General features: G+C 33.9%; 1 protein-coding gene across 1 annotated transcript; it reads right to left on the reverse strand.

Annotated features, from left to right (window-relative positions):
* Nucleotides 1-1,897: 1,897 nt before the first annotated feature.
* LOC130644353 (programmed cell death protein 4-like) lies at nt 1,898-21,018 on the reverse strand. Its single transcript, XM_057449916.1, has 14 exons — nt 20,495-21,018; nt 19,049-19,149; nt 7,144-7,224; nt 7,003-7,038; nt 6,881-6,922; nt 6,731-6,769; nt 6,556-6,637; nt 6,143-6,204; nt 5,979-6,073; nt 5,782-5,896; nt 4,526-4,573; nt 4,104-4,274; nt 3,616-3,755; nt 1,898-2,806 (listed from the first exon to the last, which is right to left on the reverse strand). The coding sequence occupies exons 1-14, from the start codon at nt 20,754-20,756 to the stop codon at nt 2,743-2,745; spliced, it is 1,338 nt and encodes a 445-aa protein (XP_057305899.1). The 5' UTR covers nt 20,757-21,018; the 3' UTR covers nt 1,898-2,742.
* Between the last annotated feature and the right edge of the window lie 4 nt (nt 21,019-21,022).

Consider the following 21,022-nt stretch of genomic DNA (forward strand, 5'->3'; position numbering starts at 1 on the left):
TACGCTTTACTACAAGCTACTACACTCTACTACACGCTACTACACTCTACTACAGAGAAATACGCTCTACTACACTCTATTACAGGCTACTACACTCTACTACAAAGAAATACGTTCTACTACGGCCTGCTACACATCGCTACGAAAAATTACGCTTTACTACATTGTACTACAAGGAAAGAAAGGGCTTGCTACACTCGACAACAGACATTGATGAGCCTCACTACAATGTGCTTTATGGAGAATAGCACATCATTATCTCCACAAGGCTTGGGAACGTACATAGGTCTAACGCATGTTGAATACTATATCTCCTTCATATTCAGGAAGTAATACGTGGACGACTTACCAGAATACGGGTATCATAGATAATATAGAGACTTTTTTCTAATTCTATCAGAGAAAAAAAAATCGTGTGGTGTAAAACAAAGTTTATTGCAAATGACACGCAAAATGATCGAGCTGCATCTTTTTGAAATAAAGTCACTAAAAAATTACTTACTAGTAGCTAACGAAACATTATAAGCCACTAATAGTTTTCCTGGAAAACCTTTAACGATTTCATGGCACGAATATATTCCGATAAAAGATTTCTCAAATCTCCAAAACTTTATCAATCTTCCATCGTAGGTTTGATTGTAGTTGTTGGAAAGAGTCCTGTTATTTTTCAGCCAAACGACTGATTTTGTACTGTTGATAAAATTGCAGCTCAATGTTCCATTTTCTCCGACGTAAAAAGTTTTGACTTGAAGTGTAGTAGTTGGTATTACAGCTTTCAATAAAAAAAACATCACAGTTAGCCAATTCAACACAACTGTATACATCTTGCTTGCACATTAAATGAGTTGAATCTGCTGAGTGTGTGTTTTACGTTTCCTGACTGTATTCTCTTTTAACAAACGGCTAGCTTAAGAAGCTAAGCATTTATAATAATTGATGATATTAGTAGGTTATGACCTTTCTTCCATCTAAACTAACGACCGGTTAAAAAAACAACATTTAAATACCACAAACTTGAGATGTTTATCAACAGGGAAACAAGTTTGACAATCAGTGACTTCTAAAAGAAAGATTGTCTTGGTTTACTTCAGTGTACTATAACCTGGAAGGTTATAGTAAACTGAATTAAGCAAATTTATATTTAAGATCTGAGAGAAGAGTCAGTAATGCCTCCAAGGTAAATTTGATGTTATCGAAGGTATACTGTATAGTGTAGTATGTACTGTATAGTTAAACATTTTAAGGCCGTACATAACTTTGTTGCCAGGGCATTTTTCCTTCTTTTAATTGCCACTTCGTAATAACTGCTCAGGAGTCAAGAGGTCCTCTGAAGACAAGGCTGTGTAAATACGGTTAATTTTTTCATAGCGGACAGCTGTGGCACGCGCTGTAGAAAGTTTGCTGCTATTTACCAGTAAATATTTTTTTTCAGAGGCTTAAGTAAGTCCCGTTTTGACAGTTTGAGGTAACTCATTTTCGCGAAAATGACAAAACGGTCGAAGTCAGAACAACCTCAACTTTCCCATGACATTAAAAAATTACAAGACACTTTAATTAGAATTCCGGGTCAGACATTACAGAACATGTAAGTTGTTTGATTCGTCGCAGTAAATCAGTACTCCATACATACTTGTGTCCGGGTAATGGATTGATCTGAAGTATTGTAAACAAAAGCGATATTCGGTACCGTATATTTGACTGTAAGGCGCGATTTTTTAAAAGCGCGAAGTAAACAAACTTACTGTAGAAATTCTCCTTAAATAACAAGTCTGACTATAATGGAATGGTATGACGTCAATAAAAGGAAAATTGCGTTAGTACCTTACGAAGTTTCCTGACTCAATTTTTGACGCAGTTTTTCCATTTATAAACAGGCTGAACATCGTAAGAGGCGTAATTTTTCATTACATTTATCCTCCTTAAAAAGTATTTATAAAATACGACAATCTCAAATTATTTATACAGTTTTGTGTTTAACTCAAATACACATATATAATCACCCCTACTTTTCACATACACTGAAAAACTAACAACATACAGGTTCTTTTTTTGAATTTTCACAAGTGTAGGATTCGTTAATTATTCTAAAGGACCATGTATATTAGACGCGGGATTATTTTGATAATACTCCACCATACGGAAAATAAAATGAAATTCTAATCTCTTTAAAACGCAAACACGCTTAATAAGGTATAGGTTTTATTTTTAAAATATATATGTGTTTACACAGGCTCCGTATACGTAGTAACATGCAATAAAAACGTTTATAACGAGTCATGAATCTAACGAAACAGTTAAAAAAGGCGAGGAGATATACTTCGGGTAAAAACATCCAAAAAAGTCTGACAAAAAAAGTTGAAAATAACTCGAATTACTTAATAGACACACTACAACGTCCACAAAAAGAATACAGCCTTAAAACACTATAGTATTTTACAACACCAACTTATGGTAGGGTAGCCACCAAAACTTTAAAGTAACATTTAATAATTTTAGATATTAAATCTCTAGTAATTTCTAAAGTCTCTTATATTTCACAAAAAAAAAACACGGTGAATTATTAACAGCCCATAAAAATGTCCAAAAATTAGCTTCTATGATAGCACCTAACTTTTGTTATTTGGTAGCAATCCTTACAACACAAACACGAGAAAAACGAATACAAAGCAATCAAGGAAAACAACACTCTAGACTTGTTCTTGCACACCATGTGGCCACGTGCTGAGAAGTGTCATCATAAGTTTAATTAAATAGTGGTTTTGATGACATTCCGAAGTCGCCCTCACTCACATATCGTTTGCGTCCCCTGTGAAAAATAAAGCAAAATATAAAATAATAAAGATAGGGAACAAGACATGTTTTACTTATCCGAAATGGCTACTCAGGCGTAATCCACAAATTAAAAAGTGTACGACAGAAAAGATGGTATATACATGTTATTATTCGTAAGCTACAAAACTCATCTTTTACATACAGTTTGGGCTGGATAACCCCAAATATCGACATGAGCCGAAATTTAATTGAATTTATGAAATTCGAGAATTTAAACCTTAAAATTACAGGAATTAAATTAGGGTGGCTACAAAAAATTTTTAAGAAAAAGCGAATTTGAGGATTGTAAGGGAGATTTTGTACTGAATTCAGAGGATTTTTTTTGCAAAAATTAAATTTTTTTTAAAAAAATAAAGGATTTTAGAAGCACAACTTTTTTTATTTCTTAGGTTTTATTAAGTCTATCAATTTCTGATGTCAAGAACAAATATGTTTAGAAAAGTATTACTTTCAGGATAAATGAATGCACTGCTAACACGAAGGATAGAACTAACAGTTTATATCACCAAAACAACATGGAAAATCTCTGTAACAAAATAGCAAAACTATCCAACTATTATCCGTGTAGCAGAAAAAAATAAAGGAGTTAAAGAGGAGATTTGGTCACATTTATAACTTTGAGAGGACAATACAGATTAGAAGTTTTTTTAAAAAGAAGGACTTTAGCGAATTTTACAGGACGCGTATCCCACCCTGTCAATAGATAATACTGAATTGAATAATCGGTTAACAGAGACGACATTCGAATGAAAATCGGGTAGTGGAGACAAGATTGTTCAATACCTCGACGGTGCTTTCTGTCGTAAAGCCAACGAGATGACATCAGCCCTGCAGCAAAGTTCAAGTAAAGAATCCAAATGTTTGTACGCACGTGGCATGTCTAAGACGATGTCATCCATGTTGTTATAAACACGTTCAAAACCCTAAAATAAAATTAACACCATAAAGGCGCGTGAAATCCATGTACGTATCAATTGTTGCTCACATGCCTATTTCGCGAGAAAAATAATGAAACACACATCAGAAAAGACGTTACGTCTGTTTTCTTAAACTTTACTGATTAAAACAAACGATGTGCAGTGAAACAGTGTTAATTCCATAACAAAATTTAACTAAATGTAGACAACGGGTTTGATACCACGCAAATTTTAATTACAATACAACAATGAACATCCTCTTAAATAAACGTTGTTAATGAGTACACAACCCCTGGAGAAATTTAATATTAAATTTTAAAAACAAACTGTAAGTCATACAGTAAAACTACCTACAGAGTTCACTTGGTCTGTTGTGATCATTGTGTTTTCAGTCAGATGTTTCAACAATTCGGTGATTCTGTTCAATGTGTACTCGCTACCATTTTCCAATGCTATAAGGATGGCCTCGTATACAATCTCATGATGAAAGTGAGGCACGTCAAGATCCATGACACATCTTTCTGCCTATGTAAGAAATATCAATATATGTGTGAAAATATCAATATACTAGTTGGTAGCCCGTGGATAAATCCACGGATTCGCCCGTCCTTCATTTACCGCATGTCGTGCCTCGCTACTGTGGTTACCATTTTGTGTGACAGACGGGTCGGGGTCGCCCTTCCTTTATATATCTCATTTCCGCGAAGAGACAGACAGACAACGGCTATTATTATAGAGATACAAACTATGCCGAGCAAAATTTTTAACAATCTTACTTCTCTCATATCTTTAGATGAAAGATATTCGTTTATTAGAAGCACGATCTGAAAGAAACAATCAATCAATCATTATACAATTATATTAAAAGAAATACTAAAATATAAAAATATAGCCACATTATTAACTAGGTCTATTTACACCGAATGCATGAACGACGGCAATGATCTCCAAAAATAGTTACAAATCCTAAGTTTTGTACATAAAATTTGCATAACCTGCAAGGACACTCTGTAGGCTTCCATTTCTTAATCTGCCTTTTAAAGTCTAGCAAGATTTTCAGCTTTTTTTATCGTTGACGGAATCATGCATCATATTAGAGGTCCTAAATATCTAACAGAATTTTTACCATAATTTTCAATTCTTACTGTAGGTATAGTAAAATCAGGTCGAAGAGTATTGTCTGTTCTAATTGAAATCATATCGGCCAACGGGCTTTGATTCAAACCCTGGTTGATTTTATAGATTTCTATTGCCAAAGAATGTATATTACGGTGATGAATAGAAACTGAGCCGGTTTTTTTTCAAGAAACTTATTAAATGTAGAATCATTTTAAACAAGCCTGAGTGCTCTTTCATGTAGTTGATCAATTTTGTTATTGACTGTTCTACTGGGAAACATCCATATTAACGGACAGTAATTAAGTTGAGATATAATCAATCAATAAATCAAACAAAAGCGGGAAATGTGCGTAACTATGTTACACTCAATGTTGGGCAGGGATCTCTTGAGCATGTCAAACAACACAGAGAATCACATTGATGCTGGTTTGATTATCAGTCAAAAAAATCAGAAAATATCGAAATCGGCAGACGACTGTACTATGTCATTAAAATAAAAAAAATTATTATCAAGATAACTGAAGGAATTTGCACTTCTGTATTTTAACAAATTATTCGCAGCTTAAAATAATTTTCTTATAATCATCGAGGACAGTTATATTAGAAAATCATTTAGGCCAACTATTTTTGGTTTTTACATTATCAAGCGTCGCATTAGTTATATCGATCATAATGCTGCACGTAATGCAGTGGGTTCGTGTGTGGCTCAAGTTGCAGGGAAAGCAGATCGAATCCCGCTCACTTCCAGGCAGTATGTTATGCGCAAAGTAGTTTTTTATCAATACAACAGTTGTGTTCATAAAAAATTGTCTTCAATCAAATTTATAAAATGAAGATTAATGAACTTGCAAGAGATGTCCATAAGTGTTAATGTAATACAAAACAAATTTTTTTCCCCATTTGTAACTTTTACCTTTTTAATTAATGTTTTCACAGGTCTTATTCCACCACCAAAACCCCAGACGTTATCCAATCGTACAATTCCGTGTTTCATTTGTAATAGCTTATGAGCTGCTTCGAGTGCCTTTCTAAATTTTAACAAATGTTTTACAGATATTTACAAAATAAAACGTCTCGGATATTTATAACCTCGACATTAAAGAGATTTACCTTGATAATTCAGTTGGATGTTCTAAATGATCCTTGATGTAACACGGATTTAAACAGTCATCAGCTACACATCTGGCCATGAACTGACCTAACACCTATTGCAAAAAGGTTTAATTTAGAAAAACATAACATTACCTCATTCATAAAGTGTTACAACTATATACCTGCGCGGCATCCGGGGTATCCAACTTAAGTTCGGATAAAGCGTTCATCAGTGCTTGAAAGCCTAAAAGAAGTTATAAACACCTCAAATATACCCTTCATTCTAATTATAAAATTGATAAAAATAAATTTTAAAAATACTTAAGGATTAAAAATTGAGCTCCTGGTACGAAAAACCTTACAATATTTCCTAAGCTTTTAAAATAAATAGCTCTTTAAAAAACTAGCAGTGTTACTGTTAGGTTTAGGATCACGTCGAAAGCAGGGTTGTAGCTAAAACCCCAATTGTGTTTTTATTGAGAGGGGGAAAAAGGTAACATGAGGGAATTTTCAGATTTTAACATTCTAAAACGCAACTTTTTTGCCTCGCCCCACCCCCCTTCTCCATGCCGCTACGGTGTTAAAAATAAATTACCTAGTTCCACATCCTGTTCATACACAATTCTGTCTCCATACAAATCTGAAATTAGAACAGATGTTTGCTCTCGTTGAGCACCCTAAAAAGTAAAAGTGACAAGAATGGTTTAGACTTCTTGATGAGACAAAAATACTTCCAAGGAATCATCCATAGATTGAAAAAAAACTCTTACCTTTTTTTCCATAGCCATAACAACTGCCAGATAAACAATCTAAGAGAGATGTATTTAAGAATGAATATTCAATGGAAATAAAACTGCATAGCAGCCATTTTGAACTATTATTATTTAGATGTTTGACAAAATATAAGTACATGAACTTACTCGATGCTTGAGGTGTGTGATGTTTAATTCTTTTAGTGATGCCTATATAAACAATAAAAAATTATTCCATGTTATCAGAAATGCAAACAAAAACATTCCCTTGAATAGAGTTCTTTACTTACACTAACTTCAGCAGTTATACCATGATCATAGTATTCCTAGTAAAAAGAAAAGAGATGATAATTATTATTTTGACATGCAGTGTAATTCAACATATTCTCTGCCATAATTTACAAACACAGATACGAAACTAAATTGCATACCATTATTATTGGTGTGACAACATTATCAAACTCAGAGGATGTCAGATCAGGAATAACTTCAGTCATGACAACATCATTATCCTTATAATAAAGTAAAAGTGTGAATCTTTAAAATTAAAAGCAGAAAAAAATACTAACCGTACTAAAATGCTAGATAAAAAAACTGTGATTGCCTATCACGCACTATAACACAATCTTTATTTTATTTTAAATATCTATTTCCAGTCAACCTTTTTTAATATATTGAAATGGTTAAGTAGCATAGTGCAAATCTCTTTTGATTCAGTACGATAGCATATGCTGATTTACGAAAATAGACATATGTCCATTCTTAAAGTTTTCTGATTTCGATTGAGATTTATTGGCTTACTTGGTATGCCTTGTTTTCACAGCCATTGTTCCTAGCCATAACAAGGGTTAATTTACACTTATGATGCCAGATACAATAAAGAATAAATGCAAGTACGAAAATTGAATTCATTAAGTCAAAGTATCCTAATCAGAGAATATAAGACAAATAAATTTATTTTAGAACATTCGTGTTACATCCAACATATCTTTCAGAAGACTTGCACTTATTACTTTATTATATATATTAAATTGTGTGCTAGAAATGATTTTAGGAATACCGATACATATGCCTGGAAAGTCACTTTTAATGACATACAAAATAGGTGCCCAAACAGAAATTAAACAACTGTCCCAGACATTATCTAAACTTATACATGTGTTATATATCCAGGCTCTTTTTATGATAAAAATTAAATTTTCAGATACACATCATTTATGTTGAAAATATATGTGTAACACATTTGTTTTACCTCGAGTCGCATATAGAATTTAAATATTATGATGTGTGTAATTCACAACAATGTATCTATGAAGATGTTTTACTTGAAAAATCCACAGCATAATAATTTATAATAAGTGTTTTACTGTGCTGTTTTGCAAGATTATAAAATAGGTTACATAATCCTTCCTAAGAAGAATTATTTATGAACTTTATGATTTATTTACAATGTGTGGCTAAAGCACATTGTGTTCGTTGTATCTTTGAGCAATACAAAACCCTCTTTCAAAAGTAGCTCACCCAACAACAACGAAATGAGTCGACTAGATAGGAGTTTTTTTCCATCTGTTCACTTGATGCCTACAATAGAGTTTCTGAATGCCAGCTCACTCTCCAATTAAAATTAATGGCTTTATCAAAACTTAAGCCAAGCAGGCACAATTATTTCTATTTTTTAATCCTCTTGTCAGGGGACATCTGCCTCAACCCAGGTCCTGTAAGTATCCCTGTTCTTCATGCTTAAAACCTGTGGCAAAAACACACAAAGCACTTTCATGTGACGAGTGTGGATTATGGGCTTATAAAAAATGTGAGTGTATTTCTAATAAAAAATATCAACAATTTATGAAGACTCCTGAAGATAAACTGTTTTTCGTTTGCAGTCCCTGTCTTTCTCGTAATTTGCCCTTTGCGAATAAGGACTCATTTCGTGACGAAATTCCGGGCAACGTCAATATTACTATCGATGAAAACTTTGATTTTTAGGCAATCAGAAATGAGAAGGGCTTAAAAATGGCCCATCCCATCATTAATGGTCTGTCATCCAAACCAGACTATGTTAAACTTCTGCTACATCAAACAAAACTTGATGTATTCTCCATCTGTAAAACCAAAATTGATGACACCATCACTGACAATGGAGTAAAATTGATGGCTATGTTTGTTATAGGAATGATCAGAATAGACGAGGTGGGGGTGCTCTGATTTTTGTTAATGAAAACTTGGATAGCCACCTTTTGAAACACCTATACTTCGAAAATGTTGAATCGTTATGGGTGAAAGTGTGCCTGAAAAAAGGTAAGCCTATCTACGTGTGTTGGGTTTACAGGCCACCTGAAGGTAGTGATTTGCAGTGTACCGAAAACCTGTGTACTCATTTTAAACAGTGTTTTAATAAACTTCTAAAAGAAAAAGAAGTTTTTATCTCAGAGATCTTAACTGTTAGGGATCGTCCACAAATTTCGTCCCATTAACGAGAAGGTATAAGACGAATAAGTTAAAAAAAAATCGTCTCGTTTTGTTCTTAATTGAAATTAAGACGATTTAAAAATCGTCTCATAAATATCAGGAGACAATATTTTGTTAATTCGTGTCAATGTCAATATATTGCCCAATTTATCTTGTGATTTTTCCGTAGTCATGAGAAAAAAACTACTATAATAATTATAAAACTATATATTTTCTTTATTCATAAATATAAAGCTCGATGATGCAAAATCTTTAAAAGATTTTTTACGAACAACACACAAATATTCGAAAAACCTCATTGCTCTATTTTAACTTTTCTCTTTTCACATGCCGGTATGAGCATAAGAAGTAAATAATTAGCAATTGAAATTTGTTGGGATATTGCTTGTGAAAATTACAAAAAAAAAAAAAAAACACTTTTTGCTTTATTGTTTTTGTCAACTTGCACTGTTTATTAACTTAATGTATAATTATACTTATACAATTTAATTATGGTGGGCTGCACATTGCAAAAAAAATTATTAACAATTTTATGTGATAGAAACGGCTTGTCAGAAGCAAATAATGTTACGCAAAAAACTGTGTGACGTGCGGTTGCATTACGTAAAATGATTTCAGACAAAAAAAAATAAAGAGAAAAAATTAGATAGCCGCTTGTTTAGACACTCAGTTGAGCAGCCTAGTGCCCATGGATTAAGATTTGAATAAACTTTTTGTAAACTATCACAAAAAAGATCAAATGGATAAACTTTTCTCCTTTAGCCTTCAATTTTGTCATTCAATACGCGATTTGTTTAAACTGCGTTTTTAAGAGCGTTTAGGCTGAGATTTTGCCAATAATTAAGAACACATTAAAAACGTACTCAACCTGAATTCTTTCACAAATTATAAGAACAAAATAATGTATTTCAGTAATCTTTTTTGTGTCTTGAATTTTTTATATTTTGTGCTGGACTTAAACACATTACCTCATGTATATAAATACATAAATTTCAGAAACTTTGGGAAAAAAATATATCAATAAGAACAAATAGAGGCTAAAATCTGAAGTCGTGTTCTTACTATTAAAAACAAAATAAGAATAAAACAGACTGAAAGTCTCAAAAGTAAGAATAGCCAGCCTCAAGTCAGATTTTACTAAATAAACATTAATAAACTTGTTTAGTAATCATTCGTGTCATTATTTGCATTTATAGAATAGTCTTTTTCTTACTTCAGCTTCAAAAAAACGAGGCAGACCAGCGCTACAGGAGCAACATCCGGGCTTGGTTCCATGCATCACATCTTACATAAGTCAAAACTCTACCGAGGCCCATTTGAGGCGTAGAGACAGTGTTATGTACACAAATGGTGTAAGCTTAAAGGATATAGTCTCTCACATAAAAAGTACGCTCAGGTTAAATGTGAGTAAGAGCGCAGTTCATTACCTCATGAGACCGAGGAGAAAAAAACCACTTCAAGCAAGCGTCACAAATCGTTGGTTGATGCATGTGTTCTGCCCAAGCGCAACACGGGAGAAAAAAAAAGATCCATGAAGATTTTCATTTTATTTGCTCCCAAGTTAACTTGGTTAATGAGTTAGCGCAGTTATGCAATGAAAACACAATCTCCTTGTAAGATGACAACAAAGTGGATGTTGGTATTCCCGCAACGAATCAAATGGTCCCGTAAAGGTCCAGTTTTCATACATTTATATCCTTCATGTTTAGTAGAAGCCATCAACGTCATGCATGTAAACTATCTTCTTCGTCTTTTGCAACGAGAAAAAAAATTAAAAATGTTTATAACGCTGTTGCAATTGCAGATAGAAGCCCCGACGGGTCAACAAAGACAGCAGTTAACCTGATGTCCTTGGGTTATTTGTGGTTGAATTTACGTTTGGATTGTTTGATCATTTAATGTTATGCTTCGGGGCACTCCTGTTTTAATCCTATAGAAAGATGTTAGTCTTTCCCCACCCAGCAGCTGGCAGGAGTAACGCTTCCCGTCAAGGTTGATGGAAAAACACATAATCCAAATGAATCTGAGAAATGGTTAAATTTCCTCGACAATGCTGCAACGGTTTGCTGAAAGTTTGGAACAATAAAATATATGATGGTTTTACAATAAAAGTAGAAACCTTCCTATCAACAAATCCATTGCTGCAGGATATCAAGTGCGCGCACGATACTATCAAAAGATTTGTGTTGCATCCAGAAAATCGATAAAATCATCTGTTGAAATTACAGAGCTGCAACAGAAATACCGCTTTTTCGTGAAGCATTGTAAAAAGAAAGCATAACAAATTGAGTTTGCACGTTGTACTAGCACAGATTGTGACCATTGTTCATCCTTACCATTTTGGAAGAACCAGTTTTTAGACATGATAAGAGAATTTGGAGGCACATGTTCAACACCACAACATAGTGATTTTTTTGCAGGTCACTACAAAACGCTCATTGAGATGGTACAGAACTATGCCGAAATATTTCTAGTGCATCGCGCATCATGCCCTGCTTTACAACAAAATATGATGTCTGCAATCATGGCTGCAAATACGCTTTTTTTAGAAGCAGACAAAATCGGACACATGAGGTTAATGGACCATTAATAGACATATGGACATGGCCAGTCCTTTTTTAATTTTGGGTCATTTTCAATATCTCAAGTTATGAAGAATCTGGCATAATTTATTGGACACCATATCATTATATGTAAAGTATAACGCAGAATTCAACTTTCTGAAAAATTTCGATGACGATTGATTGTTTAACGATTAAAAACGCCCTTTATCCGTGTTTTTTTGAAGCGGTTTCCCGCGTCATTAAACAATTGTGATTTTTGCGAGAAAGGGTTAAAGGTGCGTCTTATGTGGTCTATGTACAGGATAACCGTGTACCAAGTTTATATAAATCGCGAAAATGTCGAAAACGCGCATTCTAGTAAATCTAAAGCTATTTGTTGAAATTGACTACTATATTTTCGTGGGAGGTAAAAATTTCAATTTGGGACAGAGTATTTTAAAAACACTTTATGCCAAGACTTTGCCGCTATTTCCTGCGAAATTAAAGACCCTTTTTGGCCTATGACGTCATCAAAATTTTTCAGAAAATTTGAATCCTGCGTTTTACTATTCATATAATAATATGGTGTCCAAGAAGTTATGCCAGATTCTTCATAACTTGAGATATTGAAAATTGCCCTGAAATAAAAAAGGACTGGCCTCAGGTAGCCGAGTATATGTTAATTTCACTGTTTTTGTGTCCACACGTGTTTGTTTAAGAACACGAGCTTCGCTTTTGACAAAAAAGAACAAAATAAGAAGAGCGTAAGGCTCAAATCATTAAAGAATCACCTGACTAAGAATTTTCCCGTACAATAAGAACAATCCAGGATATCAACTCTCTTACAAACCAAGAGAAAAAACTTTGTGATTTTTAGCGCGGGTAACTTTTGTGATTGATTTTAGCCGAAAGTTGTGAACGTCTTTTAAAATAGTATCCAGATCGGCACGTATTCATGAACACATTACAAAGCTGAATCAGCAAAAAAAAATTCTCATAAAAAAAACAAAGCAAAAAAAAGATCTGGGGACGAGATTGCAGGAATATTTGGATAAAAAGGCACGGACAGTGTAAACCAAGGGTTTATCTTAGAGTGGAGACTGTAGCTATAGCTAAACAATATACATTATTTAATATTTTTTTGGACAAGTTCTTAATATTAATAAATGTTTTCTTTTGGATACGTTGCTGGAAGATTTGTTTTTAATTGTCGTCGATATATAGTAAAAATTAGCTAGCAAGCTAGCTATAGTTATAATTTTACGTTGTAGCGATAGAAAGAAAAAGTAAGCAATATTCTAATATTTTTTAGACGTGAGACAGTCCGTCTTTCAGAAATACTTATTTATGTAGAGTGTATACAAATACCTATTGACGCGTCCTTTTAGATGGAGTACAAGCCTAGGATCCCGAAACTAGGCATTGGCTTAATGCTGTAGTCGTAGAGAATAGTGGGGAGAGGCTGAAAGTTACTTGCACAGGCTATGCAAAAACGTTTGGCTTGACACAAACAATGTGAGGCTGCCAATTCCAAAATGGTCATTGGTATCAAGGAATGCCATCAATTCAAAAAACTTTTTGATAGGGTTTGAAAAACAAAGTTCATTGTTGATGTTAACATTGATGTTAACGCAAAGGTAAATAGATTCTATTTTTGTCATATCATAGTCACATTAAGAAAAGTGTATGCAAACTGCTTTTTTCTTTTTCTATGTTTTCTTTTTTTATCACGTTCGAATTCGATTTCAAACAGAAGACGTTGCATTGTATCGCGTAAATGATGCATAATTTTGACAACACATATATTGCAACTCTAGAATTACTAAGAAACAATTATTTAATTTTTATTAGAACAAAGGCTGATATTTGTTGAAAATAAGAATAAAATAAGCAAAAAGTTTATCCGGTAAAGAATATCTCCCAAAGCCTGTTTATTTAGACTTATCCAGTTTTTAAGCTTTCCAAAACTTTCTTTTTGTGAAGGTTACCACACGATGCGGCAACTCCGTCATGTACGAATACATGAAGGAAGCCAGTGAAGAGGAAGCCAGTGAAGAAGAGCCCACAGGTAACGATGTGGAAGATAGCGTAGCAGATTCTAGCAAAGAGATTGCAGATGAGAGCCACCTACCAAGTGATCAACTAAAATCCTTGCACTTGGCATTTGCATCCAAAGCAGTCAAAAGCCTTTCACCTTATAACACCTTGCCAGGCCTTTCACTATCTAAAACCTCGCCTGACCATTCACCATCCAAAACCTTGCCTGACCATTTACTATCCAAAACATCGCCTGATCATTCACCTTCTAAAACTTCGCCAGCCATCAATCTTTTGACTCTGGAAAATTTTCTTTGTAATATCACACCAGAATTAACATCAATCGTGTCCACTTAAAAAAATGATCCTGCTACCGTCTCCACAAGCTCTTTCATTGCTGATTGTGTTCACATCATTCCAATTTTAACATTGCCGACCATAAAATCGATTTTGAGTCCAACAATCTGGCACAGGTAATCCACGAAACAAAAAGAAACACTGCTTTGATATTGGGCCTATGTCAGAAGTTGGACACAAAAGTAAATGCTTTAAGTGCAAGAACTGCTGTGCTTGAGAGTTACATCATGAAAAAAAGAAACTTGTACGACGCTAAAAATCAAATTTATCAGGAACCATTGCCCTCGCCAGCAACAATTACCCAGCCACCGAATAGTTATGTTGAGATGCTGAAAAGTAATTTTGATCCGCTACTTTTCTTGTCCACAGAACATAATGACATGGGCACGGAGACCACACATGTTGAAGCACGGCCGCAAGTCGCAACTCCGCAAACCACACCACCCGTTGGTAAGAAAACCCGCTACGCAAAATTAACCCATGCTCCGCGTTAATTAAAAAAGAGCTGGTTAAGCGTTTCACCCTTGTCGAATTAGCAGGTGGCAGGTTAAATGGTGGCAAAAACAAAAACGCGTTGTCACCATGAAGAATGGGAATAATTTTGCAGAAGGCCAGGAAGGAATATAAGAAGGAATTTGAAAATAATATAAAAAAACAATTTAAATGAGATCATTAACTTAAAATGTCGAAAGGCAAGTCAGAAAATACGGGACACCACAGATTGATAAAATAAATAGACAAAATTATTTAGGTCAATTCTCAAGTTCCGAACTTTTTTTTCCCCGCATTCTATAAAAAACCTTTTTATAGGTCAAAGTAAAAGTGTTTTTGCATATGTATGTAGCTACCTATTTATGGACTGGTTTCTTATAAAAAAATGTGCATAACGTAAAATGTTGATATGATTGATTTCCTAAAACCGTGGTAAATTTCAGATAAAATTTTTTAGCTTCTATTCTGACTTGCCTTCTTATTTTAAGTTTTTATTTTAATATTGTTTGAAAAAGAATTTGTTCTAATTTATTCCGCACTTTTTTATTCCCTTACAAAATAAAATGTCTTACAAAATAAATTTTAGATATTTCTAAGATTAACTATGATAAAATGTATTAACTTCCAATTCTAACTTTTCTTTGGGTTATAGGTTCAGCATGTTTATGTTTCTCATTACATATTTAAAAAAAGAATCAAACTGATAAAAAAAGACAACTCACTCGCATGTGTGCTCTGACCCTCTGAAACCAATGAATGAATCACGATTCGAACACAGAGCAGAAGATAAAAATTGTTACATTTTCCTTCTTGAAAAATTCGAAAAGGACAGTTTCTCTTAGCTCCCCAACATAACATTTAAATGTATTAAGTTAATATACTAATATACTGAAATGTTCGAACCATTACAGGCAGAATACACCTAAATACACCTGAAAAAAACATCTTGACATAGATTTTGCCTTTATCCCTGATCTGTGTACTATGTTTCGCATATAACTATCTATATTTAATATCTATATATTCCTTCCTAACAACATTTTTAAAGAATCCTAATCTTAAAGAATATTTATGGCTAAAATTCAGTTTTAGATATACTTACCAGTAAATATAGAAAATAACTCAAGATTATTCCATCTGTCACGACCAATAATAATATTTTTTGTGAGATTTGTTTCACTTTTCCACAACATAGTTCCAGCTTCAACGACGAAGTTTGCTGTGACAAAATGTTGCCGAGTTTGTTAAATATACAGACCGTAACATTTAACAATCGAACAAGTACAAACAACGTAGCTTAGGTTAATCAGCAGCTGTGCCACTGCCGTTCTGCTAGAACAATGGAATAATTTATTTTTGAACTTTTGAGACGAATTTATTATAGCAGAGATGATTTGAGACGAATTAAGAAAATTCATAGACGAATTGAGACGATTCGGAGACAAATTTGTTTTTAAAATATGATATTTGGAGACGAATTTGTGACTATAAGGAGACGATATGATACGAATCAAGACGGTTAAGACACTGCGATGTGATCACAAAAAATCGTCTTGTACGAAAGAGTTCAGACGAATAAAACAAATTTATAAGACAATTTAAAATGAGCCAAATTTAGACGAAATTTGTGGACGATCCCTAACATGTTTTCAAAATATGCTCTTTCCTTCAAAATAAAGGAATTATGCTCAACTCTTTTCCTAAAACAACACATTACGGAGCCAACTTGTGTTACTGAAAAAAGTAGCACTCTTATAGACTTGATACTTTCTAACAGTTCTTGCATTTCTAAAACTGGTGTCATGGATTTAGGCATCAGTGACCAGAATTTAGTTTCTGTGATCAGAAAATTCAAAGGGCCAAAATTTGAACCTAAAACTATCCAGGTTCGTAGCTACAAGAACTTTAGTAAAGAGGCTTTTCTGAAGGACCTCAGGAATTTAGACTGGTCATATTTTAATAAATATGATGACCTTGATGAGAAACTGAATAAAAATGTTAAAACAGACCCCTTTCAAAACACACAGAATTTCTGGCCATGTTGAGGCATGGGTTACTGATGAATTAATAATAGCCATCAAAGAAAGAGACTTCTTAAAACGGAAAGCAGCAAAAACAAAATCCATCATAGACATAGACATGGGAAGCTTTCAAACAAAAAAGGAATCAGGTAATACGTCTCAAAAATCGACTTAAAAACGAGTACTATAATGATGTTTTGCAGGACTTTCAAAAACAGCCAAAACAACTTTGGAAAACCCTAAAAAAACTGGTTCCTGATAAGGCAGGTAATACTACCTCGATAAAACGAGTACTACAAAACCACGGTACAGAAACTTCTCCCCCAAAAGAAATTTCCAACACATTCAATTCATTTCTTGTCAATGTTGGTGCCAAACTAGTCTCTAAATTTTCTTCTGACACTACTAATGTTAATCCACCTGTTAGCGGACACGATTTTCGGTGGGCTCATATTGAGACCAAAAGTGTCGAAAAAATAATTAGTTCATTAGCTTAATAAAGTTACAGGCTTGGACGGAATTGGTTCAAGACTGCTAAAGGCAGGTTCGTCAGTTTTAAGTATTTATTTATCAAGTCTTTTCAACAAATCTTTATTTACTGGTTATGTACCTAAATGTTGGAAGACTAAAAGGGTCTCGCCTATTTTTAAAAGTGGCAATAAAATAGATCCTACTAATTATCAACCTATCTCCATTTTGCTAATTCCTATGAAAATTTTTGAAAAGTTAGTGTTAGTTTTACTTCTGAGTACAACTTCCTGAATGACAGACAGTTCGGATTTCGAAAACTATGTCTCTGATTTTTTATTCTTGTTGAGCTCGACCAACAAAACTTTTAAAAAAGCTTTTGACACTGTTGATCATTAAAATTTTGTAAAAAAAAACTATGGTGTTTTGGCATCAGAGATGCTGCCTTTGACTGGTTCGAGTCCTACTTAACGGGCCGAATGCAGCTGACTCTTGAAAACGACACAGGCTCAGATCTGCTTCAAGAAGACGCTTTTGGGGTGCCGCAGGGATCTGTGTTGGGGCCCCTGCTCTTTCTTTTGTATATTGATGACTTAAAATCTGTCATCAATTCAAACTACCACCATCTAATGCAGATGATACAATTACTTCGTCCCATAAAACTTGGTTTCCTTGTCTCCCAGGTCAAGTTAGAACTTTCACAAGTCAACCTCTGGCTGAATAATAACAAAATGACTATTAATACTGACAATACTGAAAAAATCTTTTTCGGCAACCACAGCCAGTTAAAAATCGCTTCTCTTCAAAGGATATTCCTATGAAGAGGAGCGAAAAAGTTAAATATCTTGTGGTAACATTTGATCAAAAAATGCAATAGGAAGAGCACATTAATGACATAAATAGAATACTAAAATTAAATATTCTAAAATTAGAACATTGCATCCTGTTTAACACCTCACACAAAAAACCTTTTAATTGATGCACTTGCCATGCCATATTTCAACTACTGCTCCTCGGCATGGGCTTGTGCCAAGGCCGATTGGAAAAACTAGAAAAACGAATAAATTCTTGGGAAAGAGAGGGAATATTTAATGAATTATTTACTTATCAAAAACGATACCATCTTAGTTTCCAAAGTCATGAATGACATTGCTCCTGATTACATGCGCTCAAAATTCCTTTTGACAAAAAACTGTCATAATCATCAAACAAGAGTAGCTTCAAAAAACAGGTTCACACTTCCCTTGGTCAACACGGAATTTGGCAAAAAAGCCTTTCCATTTAGAGCTGCAGAGTGTGGAATAATCTTCCAGAACAAGTGACCTGTGATGGAAGTCTGCTTTCATTTAAGACTTCCACCTCTAATGTATTTGGCAAATTCTAATGGAGATCACTTTTTAACCTTTTAATTTTTGTTTTTTATTCTTTTTCTTTTTAATTTTCACAGATTATAAATGTTACCATGTCTGATTAAGCTGAGGCAGTCTAAGGTTTATCATTTTTTGTTTCTTTTTTGTTCTATTGACCCCCAGTGGAAACAATCCACTAACTATAGGTTTTTGTGATTTTCTGGCTAGCCATTTTAAATATTTTTTATTATTATTATTATTTAGCAGACACTAGAGAAGCACCTTCCAGGCCAGCAAAATTAATTTTAAATCATTCCTAAATAAGTTTTAAATTGAAAGTAAAAAATTGTAACTTTTAAAATATATACAATCAAGCCTATCTATGAATATATTGATGTTTTGTAGGCACATATTCTTAAAATACCAAATATATCATTTTTATATGATCCACAATGGTATTACCTAAAACTTTTATAAATGGTTAAATTCTAATCCTTAATACAATACGAAGATATATGAAAACACAGGGTACATACAAAGACATGGACAAACTTGTGCACAAACTTAACAAATGTGGAGTCAAAAGAAAATATAACCCACCTTGTTTTCTTCAGAATCATAATTAGGATCTTTTGGGTCTTCGCTCTCTTCTTCATATACCTCACCATTTTTACCCCAAGTACCTTTGCCACCACCTCCAGCTAAACAAAAGTGAAGTTTGGAACAGAAGCATCCACACTGATATCATCCATGATGATATTTTTTTACTATAATAAATCCACCCTGATAGCTCCAGCTGTTTGCAGGGGCATTCACAGGTGAAGCATGTCATTTGCATGTTGTTTTTGGTGATCAAATGAGATAACAGCTAAGCAATTAATTGTTCCCCCGATTCCACAAAAATTTTGACTAGCTGAGCGATATAAATTGCCAGGTACTAGCTGTAATTTGTGGTTACCATTTACAAAGGGGTCATGTTGTTTATTTGGGTCAGGAATCAGTATATTAGCTAGGATTGGCTTTTATTGATTAAGGGTTTTTAAAGTAAAGAAATATTTACTTTAAGTGCTGGTATAGTCATTTAAGATTTATATTCAGTAAGAGTCAAAAGCCATGACGAGGGTGCTGATAAGCCACATATGCCATAAAAAGTGCGGGAATTTTTTAGGTGAGTTTGATGTTTTGAAAAAAATTCAAGTATTCGCCTGATAAAACCGGCATAGACCCAAACAATGACCCCCCCCCAAAAAAAGGAAAACAGACACTAATGATTCAAAAAACTATAAAATTAAAATAATCTTACAATGTGGCAGCAAAGTTTTTAAAAGAACTGTTTTTCATGGTTTTTGATAAAATTTGCTTGATAAATAACTTATATATATAAACTTAATTTATCTTTTCTCGTTAAGCCCTTCTTCCAACAATCATCTGCATGGTATGTTACAAGAAATTGCATTTCAGGAATGTTCCGGGTGAGTGTGGGAAAGTGTGGGCGGTTTTGGAGGACAACTGCCAATTTAATTCAAAAAGTTGCCCTTATTTATGTGGGCGCTTGCGTCTTATCGGCACCCTCTTAAGCCATGTAAGGAAAGTGTGAAAATTATCACATGACTAGCACATACTCCTCTGCAGAACATGCAAAATCACTGAGAGAAAACATTCTAACCAGTTTTGAAGCATCAAGGGAGGACATCCAAACTGAAGTTGCTGTGGTCAACATCGATTGGACATGGGGGAATGTGCGGGCTAAAACACTGTCAATTATTATATAAAAAACAAATTTGTTTTTTAAATTGAAGAATTAAAACAAGGTTGTATAGTTAGTATTTCAAGTTATGTATGATCTCTTTATGTTGTACATTTAAAGCCGTTTAAAATCAATTTTTTTTTTAGGGGGTGGGAAAAAATTCTAGCGTCGAATTGGCATTAATTGTACCGTCTAAAGTTTGAATGCCCCCCTCCTAAATATGTGGAAGTGTCTAGAGTTAGAGGAGTATATATGCTAGCTATGCCATCTGCAAGCCAACTAGCTAGCTAGCTATATACCTTTTTTAGGTTTTCCATTTCCTTTTAAATTTTTAGGTTTGCGATCATGTGTTCTGTCTTTTGCAGACCTCACAACAATGCCAACCAATTCATTAGGGTTTTCTTGGGATGGGTGGTGACTCTCACTTTTACTTCGTGTTCTGTCTTTTTTATGCAATTTCAATAAAGCTCCATTTGTCAATTCATTTCGATCAGTTATTGTCGTAGGCTGCATCATATTTTGCGAAGCTGTAGGGATGGATTTACCGTCCGAATCACCCATATCGCTGGCTTGACTTCCCTCTGGTTAGTGCCCGCTAGATGGATGTGCAATGTGTCACGACAAAGAATTGACTTTTTACCAAGTCAACTAACTTGATAATATAAGCAACATTAATTTTAGAATTTAGCAACAAAATTGAGGGTTTTTATTAAGCTAAGTTGTTCAAGAATAACAGCAATCGTTTATACAAAATATAACTTTTTTTGCAGCAACGCTTCACCAGCCACTCTCTCCACAACGTGTCTTGTTTACTACTAATTTCACGC

Source organism: Hydractinia symbiolongicarpus, chromosome 5 (assembly GCF_029227915.1).
Source record: "Hydractinia symbiolongicarpus strain clone_291-10 chromosome 5, HSymV2.1, whole genome shotgun sequence".
Classification (NCBI taxonomy): Eukaryota; Metazoa; Cnidaria; class Hydrozoa; order Anthoathecata; family Hydractiniidae; genus Hydractinia; species Hydractinia symbiolongicarpus.

What these genes read in the sequence shown, in the direction of transcription:
- LOC130644353 (XM_057449916.1), bottom strand. Translation starts at nt 20,756, where the DNA reads ATGGGTGATTCGGACGGTAAATCCATCCCTACAGCTTCGCAAAATATG. An exon ending in TTATGGCTATGGAAAAAAAG is followed by an intron (nt 6,638 to 6,730) that starts GTAAGAGTTTTT and finishes TTTACTTTTTAG; the next exon opens with GGTGCTCAACGAGAGCAAAC. An exon ending in CATCTAAAGATATGAGAGAA is followed by an intron (nt 4,275 to 4,525) that starts GTAAGATTGTTA and finishes TTTCTTACATAG; the next exon opens with GCAGAAAGATGTGTCATGGA.